The sequence below is a fragment of the Rosa rugosa genome, chromosome 4 (assembly GCF_958449725.1).
Source record: "Rosa rugosa chromosome 4, drRosRugo1.1, whole genome shotgun sequence".
In the NCBI taxonomy this organism is placed as follows: Eukaryota; Viridiplantae; Streptophyta; class Magnoliopsida; order Rosales; family Rosaceae; genus Rosa; species Rosa rugosa.
This window is the reverse complement of record NC_084823.1, coordinates 54,145,145-54,168,607: the sequence shown is the minus strand read 5'-3', so window position 1 is coordinate 54,168,607 and position 23,463 is coordinate 54,145,145. Positions and strand designations below refer to the sequence as shown.

At 39.7% G+C, this 23,463-nt stretch overlaps 5 protein-coding genes, 1 non-coding gene and 1 pseudogene across 7 annotated transcripts; 3 read left to right on the top strand and 4 right to left on the bottom strand.

Annotated features, from left to right (window-relative positions):
* The first annotated feature begins 1,086 nt into the window (after positions 1-1,086).
* On the top strand, positions 1,087-4,620 carry LOC133743901 (hexosyltransferase GAUT11). Its single transcript, XM_062171970.1, has 2 exons — positions 1,087-1,607; positions 2,801-4,620. The coding sequence occupies exons 1-2, from the start codon at positions 1,452-1,454 to the stop codon at positions 4,253-4,255; spliced, it is 1,611 nt and encodes a 536-aa protein (XP_062027954.1). The 5' UTR covers positions 1,087-1,451; the 3' UTR covers positions 4,256-4,620.
* Positions 4,621-4,667: 47 nt separating this feature from the next.
* Positions 4,668-6,027, bottom strand: LOC133745040 (cytosolic sulfotransferase 18-like; annotated as a pseudogene).
* Positions 6,028-6,104: 77 nt separating this feature from the next.
* Positions 6,105-7,886, bottom strand: LOC133743322 (isoaspartyl peptidase/L-asparaginase 1). The gene is made up of 4 exons (XM_062171205.1): positions 7,567-7,886; positions 7,254-7,484; positions 6,927-7,013; positions 6,105-6,768 (listed from the first exon to the last, which is right to left on the bottom strand). Exons 1-4 carry the CDS (start codon positions 7,726-7,728, stop codon positions 6,280-6,282), a joined length of 969 nt encoding a protein of 322 aa, XP_062027189.1. The 5' UTR covers positions 7,729-7,886; the 3' UTR covers positions 6,105-6,279.
* A 158-nt stretch (positions 7,887-8,044) lies between these two features.
* Positions 8,045-8,118, top strand: TRNAI-AAU (transfer RNA isoleucine (anticodon AAU)). Its single transcript has one exon. It is a non-coding gene; the product is annotated as a tRNA-Ile (tRNA).
* A 362-nt stretch (positions 8,119-8,480) lies between these two features.
* On the bottom strand, positions 8,481-16,703 carry LOC133746446 (uncharacterized). The gene is made up of 26 exons (XM_062174630.1): positions 16,466-16,703; positions 15,576-16,292; positions 15,384-15,495; positions 15,153-15,250; positions 14,830-15,021; positions 14,539-14,607; positions 14,078-14,200; positions 13,843-13,992; positions 13,616-13,747; positions 13,447-13,526; positions 13,164-13,258; positions 13,001-13,068; positions 12,726-12,817; positions 11,938-12,045; positions 11,703-11,778; positions 11,314-11,450; positions 11,057-11,216; positions 10,780-10,959; positions 10,510-10,623; positions 10,154-10,309; positions 9,815-9,985; positions 9,587-9,699; positions 9,262-9,385; positions 8,988-9,083; positions 8,844-8,906; positions 8,481-8,755 (listed from the first exon to the last, which is right to left on the bottom strand). Exons 1-26 carry the CDS (start codon positions 16,622-16,624, stop codon positions 8,711-8,713), a joined length of 3,630 nt encoding a protein of 1,209 aa, XP_062030614.1. The 5' UTR covers positions 16,625-16,703; the 3' UTR covers positions 8,481-8,710.
* A 1,017-nt stretch (positions 16,704-17,720) lies between these two features.
* Positions 17,721-19,821, top strand: LOC133707004 (protein BREAKING OF ASYMMETRY IN THE STOMATAL LINEAGE). Of its 2 annotated transcripts, XM_062132550.1 has the most exons (5): positions 17,721-17,827; positions 17,920-18,356; positions 18,453-18,578; positions 18,688-18,824; positions 19,038-19,821. In XM_062132550.1, the coding sequence occupies exons 1-5, from the start codon at positions 17,749-17,751 to the stop codon at positions 19,150-19,152; spliced, it is 894 nt and encodes a 297-aa protein (XP_061988534.1). In that variant the 5' UTR covers positions 17,721-17,748; the 3' UTR covers positions 19,153-19,821. The 2 variants fall into 2 exon arrangements, with proteins under 2 accessions (XP_061988534.1, XP_061988533.1); XM_062132549.1 differs by lacking the exon at positions 18,453-18,578.
* A 274-nt stretch (positions 19,822-20,095) lies between these two features.
* Positions 20,096-22,094, bottom strand: LOC133743519 (protein MICROTUBULE BINDING PROTEIN 2C). The gene is made up of 5 exons (XM_062171490.1): positions 21,797-22,094; positions 21,637-21,720; positions 20,951-21,274; positions 20,613-20,831; positions 20,096-20,405 (listed from the first exon to the last, which is right to left on the bottom strand). The coding sequence occupies exons 1-5, from the start codon at positions 21,977-21,979 to the stop codon at positions 20,250-20,252; spliced, it is 966 nt and encodes a 321-aa protein (XP_062027474.1). The 5' UTR covers positions 21,980-22,094; the 3' UTR covers positions 20,096-20,249.
* Between the last annotated feature and the right edge of the window lie 1,369 nt (positions 22,095-23,463).

Genomic DNA, 23,463 nt, shown 5'->3' with positions numbered 1-23,463 from the left:
CCTCCACCTTGCTGTGCACCGGTGACCAGTGGCCGGCCGCGGTCTCCGGCGACCGGTGACCGGAGTCCGGCGTTCAGTGACCGGAATCCGACAACCAGTCACCGGAATCCCGAATCCGACTGCCGGACTGGTGACCGGATTCCGTCGTCTGAGTTTATTACCCCCCAATAATCATATTATTGCCCCCCAATAATCATATTATTGCTCCCCAATAAACTTGTTATTGGGGATCAATAATTAGTGAAAAATGAAGATGTTTTGAATTTTGAAAGCTTTCGGAGGTTTATCCAAATAAATAATCTTATTATTGCCCCTCAGTAATCTTATTATTGTCTTCCAATAATCTTATTATTGCCAACCAAATCATAATAAAAAAAAGCAATCACTACTGGCAAAATTTCCTTCTATTCTCAGAGTTCACATTTTACCACAAAAAATAAAATTTGACCACCCAGAAAATGCTGTGTAGCAAAAAAAAAAAAAAAAAAAACACTAGAAATTGATTTGGGCACCCAGTAAAGCTCTGGGCACCCAATCACCATCTTCGCCGGTCTCTTGCATCAGAAACAGTTCCTCCCAAGTACGACAACACCTGCAAGGGTCTGGGGTTGTGCGGTCGGAGGCGGCTCGGGGGTGCCATGGTCGTGGCGGTGCGGTCGGGCTCTGCTTGGACGAAGCCGATCTGGGTTGGTTTCTTGGATCCGATCTGGAGAACGCAGTCGGCCGGAGAGAGAGAGAGAGAGAGAGAGAGAGAGAGAGAGAGAGAGAGAGAGAGAGAGAGAGAGAGAGAGAGAGAGCTGGGGTGGTGATCCATGGCTCGACGGTGGCGGAAGGATGATGAAGGCGGTCTGGCAAAACCGGCGGGGCGATGCAGTCGGCCAGAGGTGGAGAGAGAGGGAGAGAGGGAGAGAGAGAGTCTGAGAGGAGAGGGATGAGTTTTAATTTAATTAATAATGGCTAAAATGTCAATAGATGTTAGATTGGGTAAATGGGGTTAAAAAACTTTTAGTGAAGTAAGTGGGTAATTTTTAAGCTAAAATCGGGATCACATGGTCTCTCATGTGTGATATGGGCCTTTGCTTTAATGCCTCTGTGATAGTTTTTCCCTCTCCAAATCAGCAAAAGTTCTCAGAGCTAAGCTATTCCCCTCTTCTGTCTGCTACTCTCTTCTTCAGCTAAAGACTCTGATTTTGTGTCTCTATATAATTCTCTGATTGATTTCAAGCTGCCCAGAACAGAGTTAGAGACAAAGGTGTGACCTTTTCGTGCGTTAACGCATTGACCATAGGCCACAGGGTGTGGGGTTTTCGTCACCTTTTGTTATTGGAGACGAATTTGGTTCGTGGCCAAGTGACGTGATATGGTTAAAGGTCGAGTCTTGATGGGTTTTTGATCGAATCTGGGTCATGGGCCGGTGCGGATTTGTGATTTGGTGGTGAAATTAGTCCAAGATGCGGCGGCGGGCGGCCGAGTATCGGCGCCCGGTACGAAGCAGGAGGTTTTCTTATTGGATCTGGGCTCTGTTTGGACTCTTCTCCATTGCCGGCCTCGTTTTGTTTGTGGTGCACCATAACCAAACTGAAGATCGGGTCGAACAGCCCGTACTGGTATGATTGATATTTCTCACCTACCCTTTTATGTGTTTCTTGATTCAGTTTATCATGATTTGACTATAGATCACAAGCCATGTTTGCCTGAGAGTTTTGATCCTCTGTTTCAATGAAGTTAGGCAATTCAGAGTTTGGGTTTGTGTTGTTATGTTTAGGCATTGTAATTTGTATTGAGTTCTTGAATTTTCTGTTGTGGGGTTTTGAACATTTTGATTGGATCTCTAGTTGGTCCACTGATTGAAGTGTCATTAGATTTTGGTCCTTAAGATGGGTTTTCATTAAGGTATGATCTTATTGAGTTATGGCTGGTACTATGGATACTGTATCTTGATTACAAGCCAGCGTTATGTATGTATTAGTAGTAGTTATGTTGTGAGTATAGATACCACAATTGACCGGCAGACAACAAACTTGCAACCTCTTAGTGTCGTGGAGCTTGGATTCTCAACTTCTCAGTAGATGAATGCGTAGAAGTGTGCTGCTGTGTGCTGAGTTGGGATTTAAGTTAAGAGTTTCTGTTATCGGTTGATAGGTTTATCTGTTGTTTAATCTGTCAAGAATTCCCTTGTGCTTGCCGTGCCCCTTTAGTATATTTCACCTTTGAGTCTTACAGGGTGAATAAAACATATGAGTAGGTGCCCACATTTGGAGTTCCTGCCAAAATTTAGGTATAGGAATAATCTACCAATTGATATTGATTGCAATGCATTGTACACTTGTAATGTGCATCTGAGGGAAAACAATAAAGGAGTCAACGTCATGATTCTAGAATATTACCTTGTCAACAATCAGACGTGAAACTGGGAATTTATTCTGATTGTGGCTCTGTTTCTTGTACTAGGAGATCCTTTTAACAAGGGCATCTGAAATTAGATGACCTTATCAGATTTTTGCAATGTTGTGTTGTTCTCAAACGCCTTGCCCATACACTTTTGGGATCAAAAGATGTATGTTCGTAGAGATTGCACTTAAATCTGCAGATCTGTTTTGCATTGCTTGAATGTGCACATTGGCTTTTTTGTCTCCTGATATTCCCTTTCTCTTCAGTATATTTCTGCCTATGTCCATGGCATTTTTTTTTTTTTTTTTTTAATTAATTAATTTTTTTTTTTTATAACTTCCTGATATAGCTTGGAATATCTTAGATTAATTATTTGATGTCTTATTTCGATATGACCTCCATTTTCCAGGAGAATAATGTGAGATTTGACGAGGTTGCTCATGAGGGTTTAAATTTTACTGAAGAAGTATTGAGTGCTAGGTCGTTTTCCCGGCAGCTGGCTGAGCAAATGACACTTGCCAAAGCTTATGTTATTATTGCCAAAGAGCACAATAACCTTCATCTTGCTTGGGAACTTAGCAGAAAGATCAGAAGTTGCCAACTTTTGCTATCTAAAGCTGCCATGAGGGGGGAGTCTGTCACATTAGAGGAAGCAGAGCCAATAATTAAAAGCCTATCATCTCTTATATTCAGAGCACAAGATGCACACTATGACATTGCAACCACAATAATGACAATGAAGTCTCATATTCAAGCCCTTGAAGAGCGTGCACATGCAGCAACAATTCAAAGCACCGTTTTTGGACAGCTAGCTGTGGAAGCACTACCCAAAAGCCTCCATTGTCTAGATATCAAGCTCACAGCTGATTGGCTGAAAAAGGCTTCTATACAAGTACTTGCAGATGAGAAGAGGAACTCTCCCAGACTCATGGATAACAATCTCTACCATTTCTGCATATTTTCAGATAATGTGTTGGCTACCTCTGCTGTCGTAAACTCTACTGTCTCCAATGCTGACCATCCAAAACAGCTGGTCTTCCACATTGTCACCAATGGAGTCAACTATGGTACGATGCAGGCTTGGTTCCTCAGTAATGATTTCAAAGGATCCACCATAGAGGTGCAGAATGTTGAGGAGTTGTCTTGGTTTAATGCCTCTTATGCCCCTATCGTGAAACAGCTCCTCGATCCAGAGTCACGGGCCTACTTTTTTGGGGGATATCAAGATTTGAATGTTGATACCAAGTTGCAGAACCCTAAGCATCTATCTTTGCTCAATCACCTCCGCTTTTACATCCCAGAGATCTATCCACAGCTGGAAAAGGTAGTTTTTCTTGATGATGATGTTGTTGTCCAGAAGGATCTGACCCCACTTTTCTCATTGGATTTGCATGGAAATGTGAATGGAGCAGTGGAAACTTGTCTTGAAGCATTTCATCGATATTATAGGTATCTCAATTTCTCAAACACAATCATCAGCTCGAAGTTTGATCCACAGGCATGTGGATGGGCATTTGGTATGAATGTTTTTGATTTGATCGCTTGGAGGAAAGCGAATGCAACTGCACGGTACCATTACTGGCAGGAGCAGAATGCTGATGGGACTCTCTGGAAGTTGGGCACTCTTCCTCCTGGCCTTCTTACTTTTTATGGTCTGACAGAACCGCTTGATAGGAGATGGCATGTATTAGGATTGGGGTATGATCTGAATATTGACAACCGTTTGATTGAGAGTGCAGCGGTAATCCACTATAATGGCTACATGAAGCCATGGCTGAAGTTGGCCATTGGCAGATACAAGCCTCTTTGGGAACGATATGTAAATCAAAGCCACCCATATCTCCAAGATTGTGTCACAAGTTAATATGTGCTACTTCTTGATTTGCTGGTAATTCATGCGATCTTCGCCACTTTAAACTCCCAAACGATGATGTGATCGCATTATTGTAGAGTCAGAAGTAGAAAGTTTTGACTTTTATTAGGCAGTTTTTTCTTTTTCATTTTCCTTTTGCATTGATAGTATTCTGAAAGAAAAAGAATTGCTTTTATACAATAGAGAGTTCAAATGTACTAGGTGAAGAGTTGGGGGAAGGTAGATTCATTTTTGCTGGATGGGATCTTCTTTTTCCCTTTCTGCAAGCTGTAGAATTATTTGTTCTTTAGCAAATATTGTAATAATTTGACAACACCAGTAAGTTATTATGCAACTGAACCATGCTCTTCAACTTCTGGTGATGTATTTTCGTTATTGCATTCACTGGTACCATAAGTTTCACATTGAAAGCTTTGTTATACTACAGAAAAGCTCTAAAACCAGCACTGCCCAACTTGTGCTCTGTGATTTTGTCAAGATGCTGGAGCATCTCAGGTGTTGGGTGGTTTTTGGAGTCCCCAACCTGGCCTTTTTGGAAGAAGATATCGTTATCGAGTACCGTCGTAGAGGTTAAATTGACAGTCCCACTTTTGTTCGTTCAGCTCCAAATTTTTCAAATTCTCGAAACTGCACAAATTTATTACTTCTTGAACAACACCGAGTCTCCCTTCTTCTAACGAAAATGGATGATGCATGAACTCTGCCAACCTCTGTACGCATTTTTCTGTGTCCTTCATATCCTCATAGTCTCATACTTCAAAAATAAGACCTTATTTGGGTTTTCCTTGCTTGCTTCCCAATAACAGAACATATCCCAAAAGGGTCCATTAGACGCTTCCCCTTTACAAAACAACTCAAATGCCTCTTGTATAGGAAGAGGTGTCACAAGTTGGCCATTTGAATTTTTTTTGGTCCTATTTTTCTGTGTAAATTTCCATTGAGAAACAAGAACGTCTTTAGGGTTCCTTGCAATGCACACAATCCGTGTACCCAAAGTATTCAAAATGGAGTCTGGTAATGATGAGTATGAAATGTGGGTTGCAAGCAATCTAGGTGAGGGAAGAGATTCTAGGTAGGCGATTGGGTTATCTTTGCTGTGAACTTGTGACTCTAGGAAGGGAACACAATCATCAGGATTTTTTGTGAGCCACTGCATTCACAAATTCACAATCATGAAGGATTAATTGTTTCTCTTGCGCAATGTTTCTTTCTATATTTATGCTTTTGTATTTTCTTATGGTGATTTGTAATATGAATGGTAGTTTGGATAAAAAGTATGATGAAGCGGTGATCTCAAATAATTCTATTTTTAATAGTAGATATAAGATAAGATAAATGTTTCCATGTGTAATAATAGATAAGGTAAGGGAAGATAAATGACATTTTAAGATAACAGGAAGAAGAAACGCCCCATTTTTTAAGTTTTCTGTAAAAAAGATGAAAGAGCACATTTGATGAAAAATGACAGAGGGGCTTTTACTTCTCTGCTCATTTTAAGAATTAGTATTATTTAGGAATTATACAAGAATGGCATCTTGATAATTCTAAAATTTTAAATCATTACAAAGTCTCAAGTAAGGGCTTTAAAGTGAAGACTTTATGAGGATTTCTAATCAATAGTTGGACGAGTAGTCTAAATTTTAGTTGAAGTATTATTTTTTTCAATACACGGATCATAATCTAAAAGAGTTGTCAATATTGATGCAAGTATAGCCCAAAAGGCATCACGATCAGTCAAGTTCTTTTAATACCCCATTTGCCATTTCAACTCAATCCCGTACTCTTGTGAAATTCATGAAGTTGAAATTTGATCTTGGAAAACAATTTGGAAAGAGTTACATATGCAAATTATCAGATTGATCATAACTCATGAAACCGCATACATTGATATTATATATTAGAGCACAGAATCAATTCTGTTTTATTTTTAATATGACAGAATCAATTCTGGATAGATCAAGTATGCAAATCATCCGAGTAGATTCTTGACTTAAAACTAAGCTGACCCAAACAACTCATTTTTGCACATCAGAAGGCCATATTCCAATCTCCCAATACCCATCCTCAGTAGCGCAAGCTCGAAACATCCCTGTTGTATTGAAAGGCATTGTGACTTCTCCTTTGGCAGATACAGCAACCAAGCCTACATTGCCTTTTGGAGTGCTCTCCTCCACAACATAAGCTGCAGCCTCTTTGAGAGAAACACCTTTGTACTCCATAAGAGCTGCCACATCCCTCGCAGCTGTACTCCGGATTATTGCTTCACCTTTGCCAGTGGCAGAAACTGCACAGAGATTGTTGGCATACGTCCCTGCACCGATAATAGGTGTGTCCCCAATCCGGCCAACCATCTTGTTGACTAATCCGCCTGTTGAAGTTGCAGAAGCTAAATTCCCAAGATCATCAACAGCCACACATCCAACAGTTCCAAGCTGGCTATCACCATCAGCTTCTGGTGTTTCTTTTTCCTTCACATCTTTCTTAATCGGTTGTGTATAATCAATCTGTACATTTGTGACAAAAGTAACTCATATGCGTTAATTCAACTTCACAAGCAAACATTTACACTACACAGACATGCCCCTTTGAGTGCGGTAATTCAATTACAAAATACTCTCCTAGCTAAGTTGGGAGGAGCAAGAGAGGAGAGTTACTAGTCTACCTGCACTCTGTTGGCCTCTTTTGCCTGTTTTAGCCTCTCAACATTCTCCGGGGTAATGAAGCTATTCGCATCTACACACTCAACGCCCTGCAAAATCAGCAATCCATCATTATACAACAAATCCAATACCAAGAATCACATACAACATCAAACCAACTGCTACAACCAATGCGAACACCAAAACATATATAATAGGCCTCCTTTGTTTTCATCATAGCGTCGCGTCTAACTGCCTATACAACAAGCACTTCCAATCTCAATAAGAAGCTCCAGGCTTGTTACCGGTTCAGTAAAACTCGTAAGATGGAAGTAAAATTAGTGACTAACTTGTTCCCTAGCAAAGGCCTCAGCTCCATCAAAAGCAAGATAGATATGAGGAGTGTTCTCCATGACCAATCTGGCCAAAGATATGGGATTGACTACAGTAGTGAGGCCAGAAACAGCTCCACATCTCTTAGTGCCGTCCATAATACAAGCTTCCATCTCCACCGTGCCGCTGCTGGTCAACACAGACCCCTTTCCGGCGTTGAACACCGGAATATTCTCCAGCTCACGAACCTAATTATACACATGGAAATTTCACAAGTGATCAAGAAAGACGAAGAAAAATTAGAGCTTGGTGGAGAGATTGAAGAGTTACCACAAGCTCGACGACGTCGAGAGGAGGCTTGTTGGCCTTGAGAGCTTCGACGCCGATCTGGAGGCAGTGGCGGAGGGCGGCCTCGCGAGGCTGGCGGCGCTCCGGCTGAAGAGAGAGCGGGATGTCACCGGCGCCGCCGTGGAGTGCGATGGCCCACCCCATCTCTCTGTCGATCACTCACTATCTGCTCTGAGATTCTGTTTCAACTTTCAACTCTCTGTGATGAGATTCAGTTGACTGAAGTAGTAGGTGGAGGTATGGGGGTATTGTGGAACATCACCTGCATGATTGGGACTTGGGAGTCAGTCGTTACGGCCAAAGTGGCACAAGTTTAGTCATCTCCACTTCGATCTGTCTCTTTCTTCCTAAATTACATTCAACATGTTTCTTCATTTTCATTTTGACCGACTTTTTCAAATTTTGTCATACTAATTTCTACTAGTAATATATATTATATTTTAAACAAAACAAGCAAGTTGGCCTATTAGCTCAGCTGGTTAGAGCGTCGTGCTAATAACGCGAAGGTCACAGGTTCGAGACCTGTATGGGCCATTTATTTATATTTTTCATATCGATCAGTTTTATTTTAGCTTCACTTTCACATAGCTATAACATTCCCTGGTAAAGTGGTAATTGGATGTTCTTGCAGTATTTTCTTCGGTTTCGAACCATGCATCAGCAGCTGGTGATACTTCCTCCTGTATTTGGATTTGAAGTCTAACATTTGAACAGAAGTGAGGGGAAGCAGAAGAGGTAGAGTGAGGAGCTTTGATTTTTTTTCTGCTAGATTGTCTTAACCATCCCCTCACCGCCCTCATGCTCCAAACAATTCAATCATTTGTACAAAGCACTTGGCCCCTTAAGGATGGTTTTTACTTCAAAAAGAAAAAGGGATAAACTGCACACTTAGCCCACTTCAAAACTACGATTAAGATCTTTAAACAATGCTCATGGCTTATTATACAAGTCTATGAATAAGCACAACCCTTGTATGCTGGGATTCGGGGCTACTAAACTCCCTCACTGTAAAGAATATCAATGCAACTCAGGCAGGGTGAAGCGTCATTCCTCCCTCTGTTCCCCCCACCCAAGTTTCCACATTTTGAGGGAATCAAATCTCTCTCTTCTTTTCTAGTTGCTTCACTCAAGATCCGGAAGAGTCAGAAGATTTATTCGCGTCCAGAACACCCTAATGTATAACAAAACTAGTCAGTGATGCAAGGATGGAAAACAAACTAGCACAAAGAAATTTGGATATACAAGTTTGGAGTCCAGACCTTAATGATCATAATTGCTGCATCCTTGTGTAAGACCTCATTATATGACTTGCAACAAAAACTCTGCAACATGCAAAAATGATAAAAGTTGCTTCATGTTTGAGGGAGAGAGATTAAGGTGAATATAGAGAATGTGAGACTGACCTGAATGCAATTAGGGCAACCGTTATATTCTCTGCAGTGGCAAGATGTTAGGAGTTCCAGAGCAGTACCCAAGAGCTCCATAAAAAATGGATGAACCTGTAACACGCCCGAGTATGTTCATTTCAATGAAGAGTCATCATGGACATTGATGTCCTCATATACTTGTAGAATAATCGACATCACAGCATCCATGGTGATTGCTGAACAGTCCAGCATAACCGGAGAATTGATCATATATGGTATCCTTGCCATTATTTAGTATCATCACATTTACCTGTACACAGACACCAGTCCCTCCAGGATGCTGATCGTATAATAGAATCCTCTCCGGAAAATATCTGCTGTCATGAGGGTCCGCACACTCTGGAGCCAAGTCAGATAAGTTGCAAATGATTCGTCTGCATTTCAAAGCATCATAACGAGGTCAGACCCACAAACATTGGAACTGTAAGGATCATTACTTTTACCTTCTAAGAGACTAAAGATAAAATAAACAATTCATGCAGTACACCAGCTTTGAAAGTAACTGCATAAATTTACTGAGAAAATATAAAGCTGATGGAGTCATTATAAGATAATCACAAGTATCAGTAACCCACAGAGGCACAACGTGCAGAACAGCATGTGATGCAGCATGCAGCCCTGCACGGTATTCAAGTTGTTTACTCTCCACTGCTTTAATTATTGATCGTGGAACCGGAACCCAAACTGCCTGTTTTTATGAAAAGAAGAAATAGATTATATACACAGAACAGCCAAACAACAAGTCAAGGTTAAAAAAACACAATCATCGAGTTATTCACAATGTTATATGTACTCAGGTCTACCTGTGACGCATACGTATATTTAGGAAGTGCAAGGTTAACTCTATCAAATATCACGTTGCTTCCTTTATGTACACGATAGAATCCAAACCATGTAGTTGTTACTCTGCAAGGATCTGCTCGGGCAGTTGTTCTGGAGAACTGGTTCGAAAGCTTAGCTGGAGCTGGATAAGCCTACAGCAGGTAAGCATTCTTTAAAAAACAAGGACAGAGGAAAAAAAACAATCCGTACCTCAATTCTTATCCAAACTATGAGAAATAGGACCATCATGCATGTACAACTACCAGATTATGGAAAGGCACAGAATGAACAAGAGAACAAATGTTTAGAGCCTCACATACCACATTACCACCAACTACATGAATATCTGTGCGATCACGGGGTTTCGTATAATAATTTACATCAGCTTTTTGGCAGCAAGCAATCTTTCTAGATAAATCTAAGCTTGTGACCAGGTATGTCTTTCCTTGGTTCAAATAAACAGCACCTTCATATACCTGAATCAATATATGATAAGTACTAAATGATAAAGAGACAAAATGGGAAAATAAACTCAATGAAAAATAGACAGATATGATAAAGAACAGTGTCCAAAGTACTTCACACATTTTCAACTAGGAGGCAACCACAAAGAAAGCCTGAAAGAACATGGTAACAAATACAGTTGCTTTACCTGAAAAAAAATATTGAAATTTACCTGAAAGAAAGCCTTGCTTTCCTCAATCTCTTCGATTTCTTTCTCTTGATGGTCCATAACTTTGTATCTCTCTCTTTCAATTGATCGAATACTAACTGAATGTGAAGGCATTTTCTGGAAAGAAAAATGCAGAGTAAATGTTAAATCGGTAATCAAACTTGTGGTTGTTGAATATACACTCCTTATAGAGAACTCAGAACAGCATGCTACAAGAGAAATTAGAAATGGAAAGAACAGTGAGATTAAACTTCGGTAATGCAAGGATCATACCTCATACCCAATATAGTTCCAGATTTTAGCAGAAGAATCACATGATGGATCATAACTCAGATGTCCTCTACTTTTAAGAGACATTATGGCACTGTTTAAACCAGAACCGAAAAACTTCTCATCATAAAACAAGCTCAGTGGGTGTTCAAGAGCAGCACAAGGCAAATGCTGTTCAAGAACCTACAAAGAATAAGGTATCAAAAATCAAGTCATCCTTGCCTATTCTTTAGACACAAATTATAAACGAATGAAGATGTAATAGTAGAAAATTTTAAACCTGTTGGTTCTTAGCATCAACATGACAGCACTCAATTGGGCTTCCAAAAAGTTTATTTGGATGTTTCATAAAATATTGGTCAAGGGGCCCTTCGGATGCAACATATACAGCAAGAGAAGGTCTCTCTCTCCTTCCGGCTCTGCCAGCTTGTTGCCACAAGCTATAAGCATATACCAAAGAGAGAGAAGAATTATGAATTGAAACAATTAAGCAATAAGTTTCAGCACTGGTCGAAACAGAAATGACTTGGCACTTACCTAGCAATACTTCCGGGAAAACCTAAATGAAGAGTTACATCAATGTGTCCAACATCAATACCCAATTCAAGGGCATTTGTTGCAGCAATACCAGAAAGTTTCCCATTAAATAAATCACTCTCTATTCTTCTCCTATCCTGCTCCACCAGTTAAGCAATGTCAAACCAATTACCATCAGTCAAAATCAAATAGCAAGATATCGACACTATACACTCACTAATCGTCAGTTAAAACAATGTATAAACTATCAAACAGAAAAGGCATACTCTCACATAAAGACACTCACATCCTTTCAGGCCACTCTTCCTTCAAAATCTATCTTTACTATAAATCAAACTCTGGAGAGGGAGAGAGAGAGAGAGCATAATGCAGTCCAATTGCCTACTAACCTCAGCAATGTAACCAGCACGATAAGAACATATAGACTCTGCCAGATGGGGTGCTGTCTCCTGAAGAATTTCACGCCTACCACAATGAACAATTCTATTAACATATCTGTTCATCTTTTTCTTCTCTACATACTCTTTTATCATTAAAACAGAGAAATAACAAAAGTCTGAGGCTCCAAGGCCATAATATAGTATAGCAGTGAAGTACGTAATCCAAGAAATTGATGAGACTTACGTATAGCAAAAAACAAGTTCACAAAGCTTGCGTGTTTTGCAAAATGCAATGCACCGTAGTCCATGCTGGACCATTTCAGCAAAGAGGAATGATATATCCTCAATTGCGCTGTCAAGATTACTTAAAGCATCAGTATTCAAGCTCCAAGACCACACCTCATGCTGAATTTTCACAAAAAGAAAAAGAGCTTGAATACTGGTTTGGAGCTTAATACCACACCGTACCAGTATTTAAGCTTTCCATTAAAGCATTGGTATCACATTAAACAGCGAAATGAATCTTAACATTTCCATTTCCAATCAAGCAGGTTCTTTAAGTACCAAGATTCACACTAGTTAAATTTGGATTAGACTACATGTATTAATTGTTCTTCCTAGTACAAATGAACGGCTTTAACAAAGGCCAAACTTACACAAACCACCTGAAAATACTCTAGAAAAAGCTATGCCAAGGAGAACACAACAGAAAGCAGAAAGTTATTCCCCCCTAATAGTCCAGCATTTGTATTATAACAGGAACAGAAAGGCATGTAGAAGAGTCATTTTTACAGCAACAACTATAAACAGTTCTTAGGGATATAGCTTGGTAGTAAATCCACTAACTTAAGACTACCAGTCACATGTTCCACACCCAAGGATGCCCCTTAGATTTCCCAAGCAGGTATTTAAAATCAGGTATTCAAACTTTGATCTCCAGATCATTCTCAAAAAAAAAAAAAAAAAACTTTGATCTCCAGAGATGCGGAAAACCACTTCTCAAATAACGTATAAGCAATTATCTTTGTCAACCTGTCCTCAGAATTCCAAAGGATGAAAAGCTTTCTAGCAGCAGGGCTTCCATCATTCTGAATCAACTCTAGAGTTGGTAAATTCGCAAGTTCCTGAAGAAAAATCCATTGTTCCAAATTACTTATAAATAGTATCAGAAAGAGACCAAGATAATTGAAAACATGAAGCAGATACATAAAGTGGCACAAATGCATGTGTGCACAAAAAGTCATAATGTAGATTTATGCCCTCATGATCATGACAAAACATCTATATAAACACTAACAAATCTTTACCATGCAATGCTCACGAGGATTTGCCGAAGTCGCAGTAGAAAACACAAAAGAAGGATCACTTCCATACACTGAAAATAGAAGCAAGCGGTTTTTTAATTTTACAATTTCAATGGAAGTACTGATAATAATCCTCATTTTTTGAAAATTTAAGGGAAAGATCTACCATGTGAACAGAGCCGGCGAAGTCGCCTAAGTATAAGAGCAGTGTGACAACCAAATGCTCCCTTATAAACATGGGCCTCATCAATCACTACATACCTGGTGAATAAATATGAAGTCAATCTCTGTGGTATGAATAATTTCATTATTATACTAATTAATAATTTAATCCCATATATTGCTCATAATTGAAAGTGGAAAAATGCTAGTAAAGAGATTTAAAGTAGTTAAATAAACATACATACACACACATATTTTAAGGAGTCACCAGGTGACTAGAGTCCAACCTAAGATTTGCCAAAATCCGGCCAAATTTTCGGTGGTGTGGCAGGATTGATACATGCAACATATCTGGATTTGTGATTAGCTGTGCTCAAGAAAATAAGATACAAGCTAAAAGTTAGGAGAGGAAGCAAGCTGAGAAACCTATTAACAACTATTATTTTACTAAAATACCAGTCTAGCACTTTGACGCAGTCGTGTCCTTTCCTGCTGATTAGTGTCACCATCATATATACCAACATTTAAGCTACCACTGAATCCTTTGGTCATAGCTGAGAAAGCTCTTAGTTGATCTTGAGCTAAAGCCTGTATTTGGATTTATCAAAAATTTATTTGTTAAAAGTCATACCAAAGATGATGGTTCTTGCGTTCATAAATATGCAGACACAGATTCAACAAACCTTCGTTGGAAATAAGTATAGAGCACATGATGAGGAACTCTGGGACAGGGCTTCAATGACCGGTAGATTGTAGCAAAGAGATTTCCCACTGGATGTCATTGTAGCCACAACAACATTCTTGCCAGTTAGTGAGGCTTGTATCGACTCTGCCTATGAAGAGCATGAAAAAAAAAATGAAACACACTCAACAAACTGGCGTTGTTCAGAAAGACAGTAACCTAGAAGGCATCAATACCTGATGGCTATATAACTGAGTGATTCCAATAGAATGAAGTACAGATCTCGGATTTTCTGATAGTTCCTGTGGAACTTCCACATGAACAGCATTTCGAGCACCAATGTCTTCGACATGCACTATCTGCATCCACAAGTTCAAAGTGCAGTGCTTAGCAGTGCTTTGCATGCAATTATTCTTATAGAAATTACAGCATGCACATCCACATGGGCTTGCTAGCTTAAGTTGTCTGAACATATAGTTTTATTCGAAAATAGTAGTTCTCTTTCTTAGACCACACTTATTAGGCAACCATGTAGATATTATGTAGTGCAAATTATGTTGTCTGAACATATAGTTTTATTCAAAAATAATTGTTCTCTTTCTTAGACCACACTTATTAGGCAACCATGTAGATATTGTGTAATGCACTTTTCACTGTCCAAATCTGAACAATTTAGGATAGAAGTATTGGGGAATACCTTCGTTGCTGATCCAATTCTCTTTCTAAGATGTTCAACCATCTCAACTGGTAGCAATGGATCTGTTCTCTGCTCAGACAAAATATTGCAATTAAAGTCTTTTGATCTCCCAAAGTAAGGATTACAAGATGCCTATAAATTCCTTGAGACATAAGCCACAAATTCACCTTTGTTTTCTTTTTATATCCTATAGAGTATGACATATGATGACATATGAACTTGCGAGTAATGAGAAATAAAGGCAAAACACAACAATCCAGTTGAGTAAGTAAACCAAGGATGAAGACTTACATGACATCGTGCTCGCTTTTTGTCTGAACGAGAGGTTGAAGCTGCAGAGTGTTTTTTGTCTGAATCAGTAGTTGAAGCTGTGTGGCTTTTCGTTGCTTGATTCACTTTATTTCCTCTTGCAGCAGCAGCACCACAATCCTTCACAGAAATGAGAAAGTCTTCCAAGGAGGAAATCTCATTTCTTTTGATAAACTGCATAAGATGTCCATAGTTACTGCAGTTGCAGAGCCACAGCGGGGTAAAAGGTATACTTGACAGCTTGATTAAAGAAGTGTCTTTTACTAACAAATAATCCCTAGTACCAATCTAACATTTGGACATACCATTAACCTCTCAACAGCCTCCCACAAATTACTTTTGAAAGAACTTTCCTGCATCTTCAATTCATTGACAATCTTTGATACATCCATCTGTTTGCAAGCTTAGGAAAACAAACATGAGGCCACACATAAGAAATTGTCCAGTTAAACGAGATATACTTGGATCAACTCAGAAAGGCACAGAAAGAAAAGAAAAGAACAGAAAAAAAAAAAAAAAAAGATCTTCCAAAATACCAGATTCATGATTATTTCTGTCTCCATGGTTCTGTTCTGCCGAGCATTCAATAATAACAAGTGCATTACCAGAACTTGTCTCCTCTGCATTCTTCTTCACAAAAAGAACTACCTGGATCATCAAAAATTCAAATTATACTTCACACAATAAAATTGCTTCTCGTTACCAAACACTTGCATGATATAAATTACCTTGGGAGAAATAACCGAAAGATGCTCCATGTCCTGCATATCAAGTTTAACTCCAAATGTCGCAAGCTGTTCCAGTGCTTGCTCCAATAGAGTTGAGGTTGTCCTCTCCTGCTGAAGTTGAACAAGTGCAGAAAAAATGTTTAAGAAAGCAAACGCCTTCATGATTTTCTTCAACCACTCTGGACACAAGCATGAATTACCATTGCCGTTAGGCAGCCCCAAGCCAAAGCCTTGTAAGCTAGCTTTTCTTCTCCACAGCATGCAGTCCCCAGAATATGGATCCGATAAACAATTCACCGACCCCAAAAGCTCAACAAACCTTCTAGAATTCTGTTCATCAAGAACACTCTTGCTTCTACTAGCCCACAACATATCCAATATCATCTCATCACAACCAAACCCCCTTTTCCGCTTCACTTCACGAGAGCAATCTCCACTTCCATCTCCAACACTAAAACTCCCTATATTAGACACACTCGGGGTTCCATCACTCGAACCATCACGCAAATATGACAAGTCCTGCATCATATCAGACCATGCGGAGTACGCAAACTTGGACATGGAGCGATTAGCAGAAGTATTCAACGATGGATCAGATTGATCACATTTCTGGCTCTGATTATTAGCCACCTTTTTAACAAACGGGACCAGCACTAGAACCTCACCCGGCTTAATCCCGTGTGTGCCTATTCGACTCTGCAACCTCAACTTCTCACCCTAACACACCAGAATCGCATAAATCAATAATCATTTAAGAACTAAAACCCTAGCGCAATCAATGTACAACTATTTAGAGTCTTTTGATTTTGGATTTTCGTATAATTTCAAGGCGAACGAGAAGCAGAGAAGTTCAAAATTGAAAAGAGAGAAAGTAAGAGAGGGATTGGTACCTTGAAGAAGAGGTGGAAATTGGGAGAGTTGGTGGCGGGAGGGAAGGACTGGTTGAGAAGTACCTTGAGGTCTGAAACGGCGTCGTTGACGGAGGCTGAGACGGTGGTCGCTTCGCCGGTCAATGTACGGACCTCGATTTGAATCCGACTCGCTGCCATCGCCTAATTGCAAACTGAGAGAAGAAGGTCTGGAATTCTCAGTCTGAGGGTTTCTGGGATTTGGCGGGGGATTTCATTCACTCTCTTTTTTTTTTTTGGGTTAGGGAATTTATACTGTTGGTCGAGGCTTGCACAATACGTTTTTTTTTTTTTTTTTTGTTACAAAAGGGGGACTCAAGCGGCCCAAAACTAAAACAACAAGCTAGCAGGCACTAGGCCCATCACTTCTTTTTCGGAGAATAGAATAATTGTATCATAAAATAATTTAGATAAATACGTGGATATAAGTATGGTGAAGAGTAAAAGAAAGATGCATCCACAATCTAAACATAAAGTTCAGGAAGCGAAAACCTACTAACTAGGCTGAAAATTCTATGCACTGATGATACAAGTGGCTCAACACTTATAAGATTATCTCAATCCTTGATAGTTATAATTAACTATTTTTTTAATAAACAAAAAGTGTACTTAATGCAATCCAGTCGTCCATTCATGTTGGTGCAAGTGCACATCAGGCCTCCCACTAAGCTTGCTACTTGTTTTGCTCATTCTCACGTTTGCTGTAATTGACAAGGTTAGGATGAGATACTCGAGACACTCCTAACTAGGTCCAAAAAAACAATGAACGAATACAACATGTTCTTTTGGTCCAAAATGAATAGTTTAGCCCCTTTACATTACCTCTATTAAGGAATCTAATTATATATTTTCGGTGAGATTTTTGAATTTACTCCCTCAGATTTTTGTGGATAGATTGTCAATTTGATTCATATATAATCAAAATGGTAGATTATTTAGAATGTAGAAATAATTAATCGTACACAAATCATTTCTGTAGGCAGGCATGAATGCATGTGTTTTTCGTTTTTAGTAATTAAGGATTGATTGTCTTTTATTGGTAATAATTAGGGGGAATGGCTCCCCATGCCTACTATAATTCCAGCTATAATTTTCTCTCGCCACTTTATATTTTTAGAAACATATATGAATGACAAATTAATTATACACATTATGGTTTTAACAGTACTGTTTTCCTTTTTCAAATTCAAAATGCTCATTTTGCCTCTTCTTCTCCCCCAATAATTAGTGCCTCTCTCTCTCTCTCTTCTAGCTCTCTGATCAAGATGTGCACTCCATGGACTATAACAAAGCTAGTGAAGAAGGACTGTGCTTCATGCTTCTTGGCTTGCAGGTTTCCTCTAGGTAATTATATATTAGCCTCTCTGAAAACATTTTTATCCATCATTTGGTCTTCAATTAATTTCACATACAGCACACTTGGTTAAATCTTTCAGATGATGAAGCAGTTGATGATCGTAGACGTTATGCTACAACAACTCCTCAGTTGCCAATGAGAAACATGATGGCTTTCGATTATCAGCGCGACTTTGGAGAGAATGAGAGAGTTAGGAACAAGAACATGTCCCCCTCACGCCACAAGAATTCGAACCTATCAGCTCGAAGACGACTGAGACATGATCCCAAACAGGTTAAAGAGATTGCTAGTACTAGTAGAATTAGTAGTACTACTTCCAGGCCAGTTCGATATCAGAGTAGTGATGAAGAATCAAGCTGCAGACATCTGCCACATTTCGCAGACGAAGATCAAGACTACATAGTATTCTGCTTCAAAGAAGATGGAGCATTCGAAGTTGAGAAAAATGTCAAACCAGAAGGACAGAATTGCAGGGACAGCACCTCATCAAAAAACTCGAGGCAGATCAATCGGAAGGTTAGGCACCATGTTCTGTTAAAGTTTTTTTCCTTCTTTGAACATATTGAATTAGAAAATTTTTAGTTATCATTTTCTTTTCATTGATAAAATCAGCTTAATTATGACCAAAATACGAAAACAGTTGGAAAGTGTAGCAATGAGGAGAGGTTGACTGAAAAAGCATGTGAAATCAATATTTACCCCACAAATGATGGCAATTTTATCATCTTTGACCAAAAGGTATCTAGCTAGATGGAATTTCTATGTTCTTAAGGTTACAGCATTTGCCAAAAGAGAAACTTCCTTATGTTCCAAATAATTAGTGTATCTTTTTCTTTTTTTTTCGAAGAATGAAGGTAGAGACGGAAAGAACACATGCTCGGATACAAAAGCAACTACTGCTGCTGGTAGCATGGGTGAGGTCTCTATTGAATCAAGTGACTCTAATCAATCGGACCACAGCACAGGCTCTTTCGCATTCCCTGTGTATGTAGGCGCATAAACTTTCCTTGTGAAATACTTGTCTGTTATTGACTTATATACCTACTGTGTCTATCTCTCTCAACGCATGAAAGAGATGGATACCAAATTCCTTAGTTTTTTTCTTTTTTGCTTTTTCGTTTCTGCTTCTCCTAATAGTAATGTAGACTATAGACAGAGAGTTAACAACTTAACATAGGATTGGATCGGTGAATACAGGTTGGCTGTGGAATGGCCGGGGAGTCCTGTGCAATTGCCAAAACCAGAAGAGCTGGACTTGAGAGAGCACAAGGCTCGGTGTATAGGCCTTCAGTTTCAGTGTTGTAGATTCTGAAACTTACTAGCTGCATATTGAACGTGAACAAATTACTATATATGTCTAGAACTAGAAGCAATAACAGAAAGCAATGGTTCCTAATATTTTCCAATCATGATTTAGCTGCTATATATCATCTCCATTTCCGGATTTAAGCTGTATCTCCAGTTTAATGAAGCTTAAAACTGACTAGGGCAGTGGACTGGGGTGATTTAAGCTGTATTACCTGTTTAATGAAGCTTAAAATTGACTAGTGCTTCGTTTGGATTTAAGCTGTACTTAAAACCCTATTATGATGACACTGGTCGTCTTGCGATGCCTTGCGTTTTCCATGGCGTCATTACTATAGCTCCTTCTGGTACGTCTTACATCTCTCAATTCGATCGCGATGGTAGCAATGGAGAACCCAAGTTACTCCCAGCTGACGATGATTGCGGCTATGGAGACAATGAAAAACTCTTCAAGGAACCCTCATTACATAAGCATGGGTTTGATGTTCGTTGCCACACTCTGGATTTGTTCGGAGTTTCTGATCATGGTAACCTGGGGTTTGTGAGAAATTCTTTGGATAGATATATGATATTTGTATTTCTGGTTAAGGGCAATTGTTATGCCCATTTATTCTCAAGGATGCACTCAATATCCATGTTACAACAACATTTTAGAATTTTCTTTGCCAAACTTGTTATTGAAATTTAGGTTTAGGGTATCTCTTTCTTTCAAGTTCTGCAGTATCTGCACCATTCTTTCAGATTAGCAAATCAGAAAGACACTTGCTTCGTTGTTAATACTTTCACAAGGTCACCGAGACCTTTGGCAATTCGGAATATGGATCGGTACAGCAGTAGTTGATTCACAATATAAAACTATTAGGATACAGCATTGTAACGCACAGCGCCAGCCAACCAAGTGTTGATGATATACCGTGCCGGATACAAATGTTGGGAGGAATCAGATACTATCATCAACAGGAATTCAAACTCTACTATGTCGAATATAAATAACATATTGCTAACAAACAAGTGTAAAGCCAGTACAACTCTTAATTTTGAAAACAAAGTGGAGCTAACATACAAGCGCTTTCAATAGGAGCTTTTGAATTCCCCAGCAGAACTTCAGGTTTTCAAAACAAACGATTGAAGATGTAACCTTGCTTTGGCTGCAGCAGCAATAGATTCTTCATCTTGCCTTTCTTTTGCAGCAACAACAGCAGCTTCGTAAGCTTTTCTAGCAGCTTCCATTCTCTGCATCTGCGTCTCATCCCAATCGTCCTGTTCATTAAAGGAAGGATCTTTCAATTGCAAGGGATTCAGATGCCCACAAACAGTTCTCAACGAATTATTAATAATGAAAATAGGATAACCATGGCCTCAAACTTCTCAACACTTTGATACATATACGGTACTAATACAAAAGTCTAAATGCGAGGATATAGGAATATAAAGAACCATGTAGAAGAGAAGGGGTCATGAGCTTACAATATATGGGAGATGATCCACAGTACAAGGTGAAATATCATAATCTTCAGCGGATGCAGTAGAATCAGTTTTCACCAAGCCTTCGAATAGGATCATAATTGTGGAAATGTCTCCTCGCAAAGAGTCTAGCTCTCCTTGGAGCTTCTCTGCACTCTTGTTTGATGTCATAGCTTCCCACTGTAACTTTTCCAAAGCAGCTTGCTTATCTGCAAGCTTGATCTGTGCCAAAAGACATATGTCAATAATAGATTCGCCAAAAGAATTGCCTGTGTGTCTAAGAGAGAAAGAAACAGGCAGAGAACCCTGGATTCTGTTCCATTTTAAGAATGCATAGATACCTTTGCATCAGATAGTTGTAGCTGAGATGCCTTGATTACAGAATCCTTTTGCGCAGCTTGGCGCTTCAGGTCCTCAAGTTTTGCTTGAACAGCACTCACTTCGTTCTTTGAGATCTCCGACGACTTCAAAAGTTCATCTTTCTCCAACAATTTCCTCTGCAGATCCTCCAACTGAACCCTTAACGCATCCAACTCTTCGTCCTCCTTTTCTGCCGCCGAAGCCCTTGAGGAAAAACTTAAAACGCTGTCAGCATCCGGGTTATTGCTAGCACTCTCCCTCTTCTTTCTTGCCGGCATGGATTGAGCCCCATTCCTGTTCGGCACCTATTTGGTAAATCATGCACATATTACTAGCCACAACTACAATGCTGATTACTAATAGAAATTCAAACGAAAACTAAAAGATCCGAAACTAACGAAAAGTAGCCATTTCAGTCCTTGCTAAAGAGAGTAAGTGATGATCAAAACATCATGCCCATTGCTGCCAATACACTTTTTTTACTACAAATTGATTCACTACAGTTACAGAACAAGCACATTAACTTTACAAGCTCCAAATCACTGAGAAAGCACCAAAATTTCCAGCTCACTAATCCAAATTAGCTAACAAAGCAAATGATTATTTGAACAAAAGACTCAAAATTCAAAACTTTAAAAACCAAAAAAAAAAAAAAAAAAAATCTTACTTTTTTGGATAAGGAGTCTCTGGAAGGCGTCTTGGTGTAGGTGACCGAACCGCGGCGCGTGAATGAGCTGCTGGCTTTCCGATCCTGAATTACCAGACTGAAAATTAGAGATCAAAGCTTAAATTTTGAGAAATTGAGAGCTGGATTTTGGTGGGCTTACGATGAGGGACTGGACGAGAGGGACGATCTCGACGAGGTCTTGGAAGAGGACGCGATCGAGGTTGGCGTTGGCGGCGGAGGAGGACTGAGTCAGGTGGTGGTGGTGAGTCGGAGACGAGTTGGATTCCCATTTCGGGTCAGCGAAATGGGTCGGGTTGTCCTGCAAATCCAGGAAATGCTGCATCGTCTTTGTTGCCTAGTAATAGAGTATAGCTTGAAATTCAAGATAAGTGGGGCGGGGAGAAGAGAATCGGAGAGGAGTGTGTGACTGTGACTTTTTTTCAAAACCGCTTCATTTCCGGAAATATTTTCTCATAAATATCACGTTTTTTTTTTTTTTTTTTTATACCTAAAGACTATAAATATCACGTTACTGTGTGTAGTGTATAGTAATATACTTGCCAATTAATCAGGCCAACAAAAAATAATAGTTGCCAATTAACTCAATTTAAATGTGAATTTTACACTTGTTTCCTTTCGGGTTTGAATTTAAATGTCAATTGGACCAATTTTCTTTGGCCGGCCAGACCCATTCTCATTGACTACTCGGACCGGTTCATTTTTAATCTTAGTATCTTACTCGTAACTCGCCCTATGTACGTCTGACCAAGTTCTTAATCATGTCGTGTTTGAGTCGGTCCGTCCCGATCCTTTTGATGCTTGTAGGCTGTAAGTGACAACATTCCAAAACAACTATTGTATTTTCCTCATTTTCATTCAACACAGAATATCATTGTCTAGGGTTTCTCTCTGCAAACCCTAGTGTTGCGCGTGGTAGGTCGCGGCTGCAACAACTTGATCGGAGCTTGCCCGTTGCGTAGGGTGTCGACAACCTATTGTACGGGTACTACTCTGGCGTCGCGGCTTGGGTGATCAGAGGGTCAAGGTGGTGGTAGGTTGATTGAGTCTTGTCGTGTTGAAATTGAGCTCTCGCTTTTGGCGTGTCTCGGGGAGGTAGTGATCTTTCAGTTTATTTAGGTCGCAGCGACAAAGGCAGCGGTCTCGAACGTAGAGGAGGCGACGTCTTTCTTTGCATAGGAAGCAGCAGTGACATCTTGGCATCGGCTTGTTTGGTGGGTGGGATGGCCACCCTGGCTTCTCGGCTATGGAGGTCACCTGACTGATTTGGTGGTTGTAGGTGGCCCCAATGACCTCGCTGTAGGTCTATAGTTCTTGTTGGCCAGGGTTTGCAGGGGGAGCGAAGTGGGCTGGGCTTTTGGTTCTAACCCATTATCCTCCTCTCTATGACTTGGGCTGGGTTTGGGCTGGCTCTCTTGGTGGGTTTGTTTTGGGTTGACCCCGACATTGCCCTAGGTTGAAGTTTTTTGATGTGTTGGAAGCGGAGATGTACACCATGAAGGTCTTAGGCATCAAAACTTGTCAAGATAATAGCTTTGTTCTAGGGTTGTGTAAGAGTGGGATAGGGGTTTTTTCTTTCCTACATTTGATTTCTAGTTTTGCATTCTCTGTTTTAGATTGTATTTATTTTGAATAATTGAGGATCAAAAGGTAATATGAGGGATCTTCGAATCCCTCAAGCTTGATCTAGTAAGGTCTTAAAATCGCAGGAATGTATCTTTATTTTTGCTTGAGAAAATGAATTACAAAGAAACCTTGATCGACTTTAGATCGGTTGTAGCCTTTGTAATCTCCCATAGTTGTGGTAAA